The 9,985-nt window shown below is 55.2% G+C and overlaps 2 protein-coding genes across 4 annotated transcripts in view; one reads left to right on the top strand and one right to left on the bottom strand.

Annotated features, from left to right (window-relative positions):
• The window catches only part of LHPP (phospholysine phosphohistidine inorganic pyrophosphate phosphatase), a 67,792-nt gene extending 67,590 nt beyond the window's left edge, over positions 1-202 (bottom strand). For all 3 annotated transcript variants that reach the window (XM_004680372.2, XM_004680373.2, XM_012723412.1), the window contains exon 1: positions 24-202. In XM_004680372.2, the coding sequence (XP_004680429.1) occupies positions 24-148 (125 nt within the window). In that variant the 5' untranslated portion in view covers positions 149-202. The remainder of the gene's footprint in view (positions 1-23) is intronic.
• An 8,031-nt stretch (positions 203-8,233) lies between these two features.
• Positions 8,234-9,985, top strand: part of NKX1-2 (NK1 homeobox 2) — a 2,446-nt gene continuing 694 nt past the window's right edge. The window contains exon 1 of the mRNA XM_012723451.1: positions 8,234-8,447. Coding sequence (XP_012578905.1) covers positions 8,234-8,447 — 214 coding nt within the window. The remainder of the gene's footprint in view (positions 8,448-9,985) is intronic.

Genomic DNA, 9,985 nt, shown 5'->3' on the forward strand with positions numbered 1-9,985 from the left:
GGCGGCCAGCGAGGCCCACTCACCTCGCCACCGCCTCCACCGAGCCGGCGATTGGCGTGCCACCATCCGCGCCGCCGTCATACAGCACGCCCGAAATGTCGAGCAGCACCCCGCGCACGCCTGCTAGCCGCTCGCCCCAGGAGGCCATTGAGCCCTGAGGTGTACTTCACCCGGTGTCCCAATCCCGGCTGCGGCTGCGACCGTACGCGCCGCGCAGGGGTGCTTGGGAAATGTAGTCCGATGGGGCGGGGCCGGCGGGGTGGGGCGGGGCTCAACCTGGAGGGCTGGTCTGGGGCGCTGCCTCTGTCATGGGGGTCAGGCGCCTACAAAGTGGGAGTCCTGGCTCCAGGAGATCACTGAGCAAAAGGAAGAGAAAACAAAATACAAGCTCCCAAAAGGAAAGTCAGTGTCCCTCAAAATCAAAGGCATCTGTAAAAATAGCAGAAATTAAGGGCAACAGCAAGTGGTGTATGTCCTCCCAGGGGGCCACAGCCCTCAGAGCAAGGATGGTTGGAGTCTTCAGACAGACAGTCCCGGGCCTGATTCCCGAGGCCCAGCCGGTGACTGCGGTCTGAACCATATGTCGAGCAAGCTGAGAGAAAAGTGCATGTTCAGGAACCTGACTTAGAGAATTTCTGACGTGGCTGTAAGAGAAATACTATGCCATCCAAAACGAAGAGTCGGCGACAACTTGGAAAACGCTCGTGGTAAATATTAGATGAAAAGTCGAATACAAAATTGCGTGTGGATGGCAACCCTGCAAAAATTACGATGCACAGGGATGGGACGCGGCCCAAAGTGGGCATGAAGCAAACGACGTGCTGGACTCAGTGAGACTCGGGGTGAGATTTTTAGACGTTCTTAACAGAGCGAGTCAAGTACACCCTCAGCACAATTTTATTCCTAGAAGAGTCAGTTCTCACTACATATTCGTGATAAAACATGATGGCTCACATGTACTGAGCTAAGCTGTATGCCGGCCCTCGGGGTGCAGGAAATTTAGTTACAGTCTCTTCAAATCAAGACTAGGAGGAAACTAGACATGCACCCTTGGGTTTCTGAACAAATGGAGCCCAGGTCCACTAGCCATAAAGATGCAGCCCCAAGGCTGTGGGCTCTTTGGGCCAGGGAAGGCAGCCGTGGCTTCTGGGCAGGGGTGGCCTGAAGTGGACCTTGAAGAATGGCTGGGCTTTCGCTTCCTACAGTGGAGGAGGAAGGACAGTCTGCCAGGGCCAGAACTCTCCCTTTGCCCTGGCTGCTGTCTCCAGTAGATGGAATAAAGGCCCCTCAGAAAAGCCCACGACCTGACCCCCCAAAGGCTGTGGACCTATGACCTGGCAAGGCAAAACAACTTAGCTAAGAATCTTGAAATGGGGAAGACTCTCTTGGATGATGCAAGTGGGCTTAATCTAACCATAAATCCTTTTTAGGGGAAGGGACAGACAGGAGACATGACAGCAGAAGCCAAGGCCAGCGTGACATGAAAATGCTCTATTGCTGCTTGAAATGAACAGGGCCAGGAGCCAGGGACTGCAGGTGGCCTCTAGGAACTAGAAAAGGCAAAGAAAGGGAAAAATTGGCTCACAACATTTCTGGGGATGTAATGGGTAAAGGACATGGTAGAAGTCAGGAATGCATTTGGCTGCAGGTAATAGAAACCCAACTAGAGTCACCACTGAAGAGAGTTACAGTTTTTTGCAGGTCAAAAAGCCAAAAGGAAGCAGCCTGGTGGGTACCGCACCTCTCGGGGGCCTTGGGGAATAGGCTCCCTCTGTAGCTCTCCTCCATGAACTTCATCCTGTAACTTTTGCCTTCGTGCTCTCAGGATGCCTGCCGCAGCCCCAGACATCACATCTGCATTTTGGGTGAGAAGGGGAAGAAAAAGGGCACATGACAACTGGACTGAGTGTCCCCAACCCCAGTCCTATGGGCAACTATTTATGTCTTTGGGGCCAGAACGAGGCAGGTGGCATTCATCGCTACATGTGCAGGGCTGTGTATTTCATCCCAGGACACTGAACCTGTTGTGTTTCCAAATACAATTCATAAATTATGTGTTTCAACACAACTGTGAATCCCCCCAGCCCTCTATTGCGATGGTGCCCGTATGTATAATCCTTCAAGATGTGCTTGTATTTACTAGAACTCTTTGGTTGCCAGGGACAGAAATCCAATTTCAAGGGCTCATCTTTATTTATTTTAGATTTATTTACTTATGCATATAAGAGCTTTGTGGAGGCCAGAAGTGTGAGAAGATTGACCAGAGACAGAGTGGGAAGCAGAACAGGTAGATCCACTGAAATCCACTGCAGGGGAGCAGCGGGGAGACAGGAGAGATCTGCTGTACCCTGAGGGTCCCTGGCTGGGGATTGAACTGGTGCTGCAGTAGTTGGCAACAGCTTGATAGCACTGTCTTTAAATCCTGTGCCACCAGGGAGGCCCTGCAGGGTGCTTATATTTGAAAGGAATCTTGGTTCATGTAGCCAGAGTCTAATTACCCCTGGTTCTGGGTAACTGGCTCTGAGGCTCCAGTGATGGCACTATGGGCTTCCCACACCTCCATTTCTAGGCTTGCCCGCCTCTGCAGCTTGCCCACCTCTGCAGTTTGCCTTCCTTTTCTTTCACAAGGCCAAGTTTCCTCCAGGCAGTCAGTTAGTAAACAGCTGTGATGGTTTCAGTCCCAGGCAAAGCAGGCAGGAAAGATCATTTCCCTCGACTTGGTCTGGCAGTTCCAGAAAGCACTCTGGTTGTCTCTCGTGTGTGCCCAGAGGAATGTGGCATGAGATGATCCAACCTGCTGAAGATGCCCTCCAAGACACGGAAGCCAGATGGGATGAGGGCTGAGAAGTCCCAGCAAATAAGGGCGGAGAGCCGAGAGTGTTCCACGCATGCATGTCCTGAAATCCAGACCGCTAGGTGATGTATTAGGAGGGGCCTTTGGGAGGTGACTAGGTCCTGAGGACAGACCCTTGCTTGAGGGGTGCTGTTCTGTAAAGGAAACCCCAGGGAACTAGCTCATCCCTTTCACTATGTGAAGACGTGGCGCCTGCTGCGGGGTTGTGGGAGGGCTGGTCTCCAACCCCCAAGGGGCTTTTACCAAAATCCAACCAGACTGCAGTCTGACCTTGGACTTCCAGCCTCCAGAACAGGGAGCCGTTCTGCTGTTTAGAGAACACCCACTCTGGGATTTTTGTTGTCACAACCTGAGGACTAAGACAAAGAAGGAGGAGGGGGAGTGCAGGCAAGGTGAGCGGTGTCCCCCCCCACCCCCCGGAAGTGAGCCAGGTCCGGGGGCGGGGGCTGAGGGATGCTGTCTCTTATGGGGATGTCCAGTGAGAAAGGAGAGTAGGGCAGGTCCCCACAGTGGGTCCTGACAGGCTTCTCCAGCTAGTGCCCGAGGGCGTGGAGGGCCGGTTAAAGCACAGGCCTGGCTATTCAGCAGAGCTGAGCTAGGCCCAAGAGCAGGCAGGCCTAACATGTCCCCAGCGGTACTGATACTGCTGGTTTCAAGGTCTAGTCCAGTTTCTCCGATTTTAAGGTGCTGACTAAAATGCATATGCTGACTGGGCAGGACAGGTCTCTGGGCACATCCTGAGACCCTCCATTTCTCACAAGTCTTCAAGTGCCAGTACAGCTGGCGCCCAGCCCACGATTCCAGAACCCCCGTGTGGATTCACGCCCTGGCAGCTGTGACCACCTACGGTCCTGAGATTGGCTTGTTTTTTCCTAAAAAGTTATCACTTTGCCGAGAAGGACAGTGTGTTCTAGACCCTGCCCACATGTTTGTGTTGGTCAACGGAGGTGCTGACTGTCCAGGTCATAAACTATGCTCACCGCTGGCTCCTTCCTGTCACTGCTTGGCAGGACCTCCTCACCCACAGCGCAAGTGCTTTTGAGCAACATGGGCAAAGGTTTGTGGGCGGGGACACTTTCCTGGAATCTCCATCTTTCTTTGGCCTCTGGCTGTGGAGTCTCCTGTTACCTGTTTGTGCAAAATGCAGGGAGTTGGTGGCTTTGAATTAGCATGTGCAATTGTTAAGATCTGCCCTTGGGAGCTGACAGGACACGAGATACCTCTTATTGAAGAGACTGTTGACAAAGGTGTGGACCCAGGGGTGTGGAGAAAGCAAGAGAACTATTTCTGGAGCCCAGCAACAGGGGGACATTGACCATGGCTGGGCCTGGGCATTCTTAACACAACCTATCACTGCCAACCTGTAGCTGGGGTGGTGAGGGTGAGGGAACAAATAATTTCTTTCCTCCCAGCTTTTCCACCCCAGCATTTTTCTTTTGCAAACGGCCTCTTGCCCAGTCTGAGTGACCGCCATAAATGCTTGGCCAAGGCAAAAGCCCAAGAAAGATCAGCTACTATTGTTAAGGCTAATTGTCATTATCAGGGGCAATTAACATGTATTCTGCTCACCAATATAACCCCTATTGCTTCATTACCTTCTTTGATGCTTCCTCTGACAAGATAAGTCTCAGATAAAGAGATTGTTGTTTTAACCTGTTGACTTGCAAGGAAAAAAAAAAAAACACCTGATTTCTTAAAGCAAAATACGTTGCATAAACATTTTAATCCGGTGCAGCCCAGGGGAAGCTGGAAGGCTGTGCTTGGAACTTTCCCGTATCAGTCTCCTTTCCAAGATGGGGTTGTAAAAGGAATACTTGTTCTGGTGGCACTGGGCCAGCAAAGTCTGGTGGGAAATGGTCTCTGCTTGCCTTTAATTGTAAATGAACTCTGGGCAAGGCAAGGAGGGCCAGAGTGGAGTAGACATTTAACAAGCGATTGTGCTGCGGTTTCCTTTTCAAATCCAGCGCCTCCTCACTCCCGTGTTGTAGACAGGCCTGGCTGGAAGTCGTAGGTCTCGGGGAAGCTGGCAGAGGTCTTGAGCACTGGATAGTTGACTTGGTCACCAAGCTGTGCCTTATGAAGTTGTCTCTTTGGCATATCGTGCTTTGGCATATACGGTTGTCTGGCTCAAAATGCAGGGTTTTACCTAGAGAATTCCAGTTGTGCTTTATTTCAGGAACAAGATTTTATCTAAGGAGCTTAAGCACATCTCACAATGTTGCTCTCCCTGCATAAAGGGCAGCCGCCTCCTGTCATTAATGGGGAGCCTGGCTGGGCTGTCACCATGCAGGGCTGAGCTGGAATCACAGGCCACTTTGTTTGCAGAATAACCAGGAAGCTTGGCACCATTGATTTGCATCAGTGCCTCGGGAATAGCCTTTGCCTTCTCCTGAAAGATACTATCTAAACTGTGAAATTCATTAAATAGTCCCCGAAATGGATCAGGTTATTTAACACAACATCCCTAATGGCGCAATACCTCAGCTGTCCGCACTGATAGGGAACATTGTCTTGGATAGTGTTATCAGCCCGGGACACCCGCTATGAATATTGATCCCCAGCTTGTTCCAGCCATCACTTGCCATCAGGACAGGTCAGGGTTGGAACCCACCTAGCATCAAAGCAATTTAAAGACAGTACTCAAGCGGAATTTTAATGTCTGCGCTGAAAAAACAAATCAACTCCATGTGCACAGGGAAGCGGCTTGCTGGGTATGGAGATCCTTGTTTATGGGAATATTTTGGGTGTAAATGCACATGTGAGAACACTAGCAAAAGGCCAGGTTGTCAAATTACATCTACAGCAGGTCTCACTGCCTCTTGGTTATTGACAGAGCAGGTGGCCAGAAAACCCATGCCCTAAGTCTCCCCACCCCATCACCAAATTAAAGAATGTAGCCTGCTCATTGGAGTGTGTGTGTGTGTGTGTTGGGTCAGCTTTAAGTTGGGTAAAAGGGGCATCTTTTGTGTGTAGAAGAACTGGGAAGCAGGCCAGAGGTATGAGGGTGAGAGGAGGCACCAGAGAGGAGGGAGTAGAACAGGCAGAGCCACTGAAATACATGACTAGAACACGACTAACGGGAGCAGGGGAGACAGGCGCGGTCTGCCACACCGTGTGGGTCCCTCCCTGGCGGGGGGTCGAACTCGCGCCATAGCGGCCACAGTGCTGAGACTCTCTGTGTTCCTCTGTGTTCCTTCTGTGTTCCTCTCAGACAGGCAGTGCTCCCTCTTTCTTAGCAATTTCTGGAAGCCAAGGTCAGAGCGCCAGGGTGGCTGCATTAAGCACACACGGAAGAAATTTAGGAAAGTAAAGGGCAAGGAAAGTGAAAATAACTGAAAGAAGTTCTTAAAGGTTCATAGTCTTAAAGGCTCTTGTATCTTCTTGAATTTTTCTCCAGTTGCTACTTCTCCTTTTTACATGAACACCTGTGGACCTAAAGAAAAGCTGATTTATGCCATTTAAAACCAAACATTGAGGCAATATGTAAAGTGAAGGAACACCACCCAGGTCTGGGCCACTCTGGGCTGTGGCCAGCAGGGTGGGGGTCTGGGGTGTCAGCCCCTCCCCGGAGCGCAGCCTCAGAGTGCCCTTGCAGAACGGGGGAGACCATGGGGACCCTATGGGGACCCGCAGATCCTGACTCTGGAGATACCTGAAGGTAACCTATTTCTAGTTACCCCCAAGAGCCTAAATAGGGAAAATCATGAACGTGGGTGGAAAAAGTAAAGGGGAACTGGGCTAGATTAAGAAATAAATAAATAAAGGGAGGAAACAGCACCCTGGCAGGTCTCTGGAAGGTTCTGTGATTTGCGCCCGGTTCCTGGGCCCCACTGTTTGACGGGGGGCGGGGGGCTTCACGGGGCGGGCTCTCCCGAGCTGGGAGGTGGGCCGTGGGCCGGCCCGGCACTTCCTTTCTCGATTTCCTTTGAAAGCACCATTCATCTTTGCTTGAGGACTGGCGCTGCCGTGAATTTCGGCGCGGCTTTAAAGTCCAGGGAGGACACGGCACTTGTGGTACTTGTGGGAGGGCCTGAGGTTTGAATGAGAAAAGCTAGGAGCGGGCCTCCGGGGCCGCTCCTCAATAACAGATGGGATTAGCGGCCCCACCCTTCCAGGCCGTCCCCTCCCCTGAGCCCGCCTTACCTGCTCAGACAATATTAATTGCCAACTCATTGTTTGGAAGCCCCATGGGGCAGGGAAGAAAGGGACTGCGGCGTTAGAGGTGGTCTGGGCGCAGAAGAAGCCTCAGAATTTGCCGCCGAGATAATGTTTCGTCCTCTGGCTCCACTAGCCGCCAAAGGGGAAAAGGAATGCGACAGGGCGTGGCTGATGGCAGCTGCCCGGCGCTGACGCTGCCGTCCGCGGGGTTCCGTGGAGCCCAAGGGGGCTGCTGGATTCGTCTCCATCCTCTGACCTCAAATTCAAGTCAGAGGAGCTTTCTCTCTCTGGGCCGAGAAAGGGGATAGGTGCGAAAGGTGCCTCCTGACCGCGGCACCCTCAGCCACCGCACCCGGCTCTGGGGTCACCTTGGCGGGGGCCGGGTCATCCCTCAAAGCGCCTCCTGCTCTCTGGCCAGCTGGGACCCCCGGGGAGGGAAACCTGATCTCCTGCAGGACTGTTTCGCGGGGTTGGGGCAGAGAAAGGAGGCGGAAAATCTGGGTTCGAATCCCGACTCTGTCACGGACAACTGACTCGGGCAACTCGTTTCTCATGCCTGAAACTCAATTTCGTCTTTAGAATGGGGGAGCAGTCCTGCCAGGCCAGTCTGCCCAACGCACAGGGGTGCTCTGGGATTCAAACGCGAGGCGCCATCTAAGGGCTTTGTAATCCGCCAAGTCTGAGGGGCCGGTCAGAGGCTGTCACTGACTCACTGGTAGAGTGGGCGCCACTGAGCGGGTTCCCGCAGCAATCAGTGCTGGCCTCGGCCGCATCTCTGTTCCAATCTGGGGCCACCGGAGAAAGGCGCAAACCGAAAGGGGAGAAACACGGGGGTGCATGTGCGTGGACCCCTAGATGAAAGCGCCCCGACCCGCCCTCGCACACCCGGAGTCCCAGGCAGCCGGGCGGAGGCGCGCAGAGCAGCGGGCGCGCGCCCCCAGCTCCTCCAGACGCCCCCTAGCCGAGGGAGGCCCGTTGGGTGCGGCGCTCGTAGTTTCTGGGCCGCTGCCGCGCTCCCTGCACGTGGCGGGGCTCGGGTCGCGCAAGTGCCAATCCGCGCGCAGCCCCCCGCGGCTCTCCCCCGCCCCCTCCCCAGCTCCGCCGAGCCGCCGCGACCCTCCTCGCCGCTGGACAGCTGCGACCCAGTCACAGCCGAAGGCGAGCGGGAGCGCGGCTCTCTCGGACCCGGTGCCGCCGGCCTCCGGTCCGCGGGCGGCGGGCATGCTGGCATGGCAGCACGGCGGGGCCAAGGCGGCTCCCGCTCACCACAAGATCTCCTTCTCTGTCCTGGACATCCTGGACCCGCAGAAATTCACCCGCGCCACGCTCCCAGTCGCGCGCCCTGCCCTCCCGGAAGCCAAGAAAAGTTTGGCAGAGGCCGAAGAGGGGAAGGACGCCAGCCTGGGGGACCTGGCCGGGCATCGCGAGAGCCCTGGTAAGGATGCGCTGGAGGCGGCCCTCGGTCCCGGGAAGCCTGGCCCCGAGGATGCCATGGAGGGCGGCTGGGGGGGGGGGGACGACGACAATTTTCTCCCCAAAGGGACAAAGCGAACCCGACAAGGCGCAAAGTGTTGCCCCAGTCTCAGGATCGGAGGGTGCTGAAAAGAGGCGCTAGCCTGCTGGGCAGGGGATTCGCCACCAAGCCTGTCCCTGCCGGGGTGATTTGTTCCTAGTGGAACAGTGGGCACTCTGCCCGGGTCTTTTATTTATGGGACGCTCAGTGTGCGCCAGGACCTGGGCTGAAAGTCACAGGAAAACTTCAGAAGGCGAGAAGCAGCATCGTTGGCACCGTCCATTACATGGATGAGGGCGCAGAGGTTAACACTGGGGGGGGGTCTTAGAGAGTGGCCAGGGGAGGTTTAGCACCCGGTGATCCCTTCCAGACATCCAGAGACACCTGCAGACTCCCCTGCCTCCCCCACATCGCCCCCCCACCCCTATCTTGGGGAAGAAAAGAGGTGAGGGGAGGTTTTGTCCCTTCTCCTCCAATCCCTTTCTGACTCACTTCTGACTCTAGGGGACACCAGATGAGGGAATCCAGGAAAGTTTGTGTCTGCAAGGAAGGACAAAAGATGGGCTTGGGCTGGAGGTTCCCACCTGGAGGGACTGGAGGGTCAGGGACGGGGGTCGCAGAGAGGCGGTCAACACGCAGCCCTCCCCCTCCTCGCCCCCCCCACCCCGTTTGGCGGTGATTGTCTGGGGCTCCGTGCGCCCCTGGCGGCTGCGTTTGGGCCCCCGCGGTCCGCCTGGTAATTGTTCGGATCGCCCCTCCGAGTTCTCCTCCCCCGTCCCATGATCGATATTCTATTACTGGCGCCTGCATATCTCCGGCCCGCAGCTTGCAGGTACCGACTTCAAACCCCCTTTCCCTGTCTGATCCTAATATTGTTCGATTAAAACTTACCTTTAATAGATGACATCTATCGATTCGGCCCCGCACAAATCTGAAACTCTATTAACACAGCAGGAGAGAGAAGATGGGAAAGGGGGAATTTCACTTTAAAAAAGGGGGGGGGAGTTTAATAACTTCTTTTTTAATTGCTAGGAGTCCCAGACCAAAATAGGCTTCGAGGGCCTGGGGAGCGACAGCCCCCAACACCCTTGACGTCTCGGTATCTTAATGTGCGCCCCCCACCCCCGCAGGGACCCAGTAATGTCTTTTTCTCTCGACTCAGGTGTCACTCATTCAATATCCCCTTCTTGGACGCCTGCTGGGTGACAGAGGGCAAGGAGGTGCTGAGCCCCTAAACCTCAGTTCCCGGAAGCGCTGGGCAGGCTATGCTGGAGTGGGGGGCCGCGAGCCTGGGACAGGGGCAGCGCGGGGGGCCGGACTGGGAGGTCAGCGCGCTCAGGGGTGCAGGGCGAGGAATCTGGCCCGCGCGACCGGCCCGCCGCTCCGGGCGTCTGGTCACCACTGCGTTCTCCGCAGGTGCCGCCGACCCCGGCGCGGGGGCGGCGTCCCCCCTGGAGGGC

The sequence above is a fragment of the Condylura cristata genome, unplaced genomic scaffold (genome assembly GCF_000260355.1).
Source record: "Condylura cristata isolate star-nosed mole 26May11 unplaced genomic scaffold, ConCri1.0 scaffold00011, whole genome shotgun sequence".
Classification (NCBI taxonomy): Eukaryota; Metazoa; Chordata; class Mammalia; order Eulipotyphla; family Talpidae; genus Condylura; species Condylura cristata.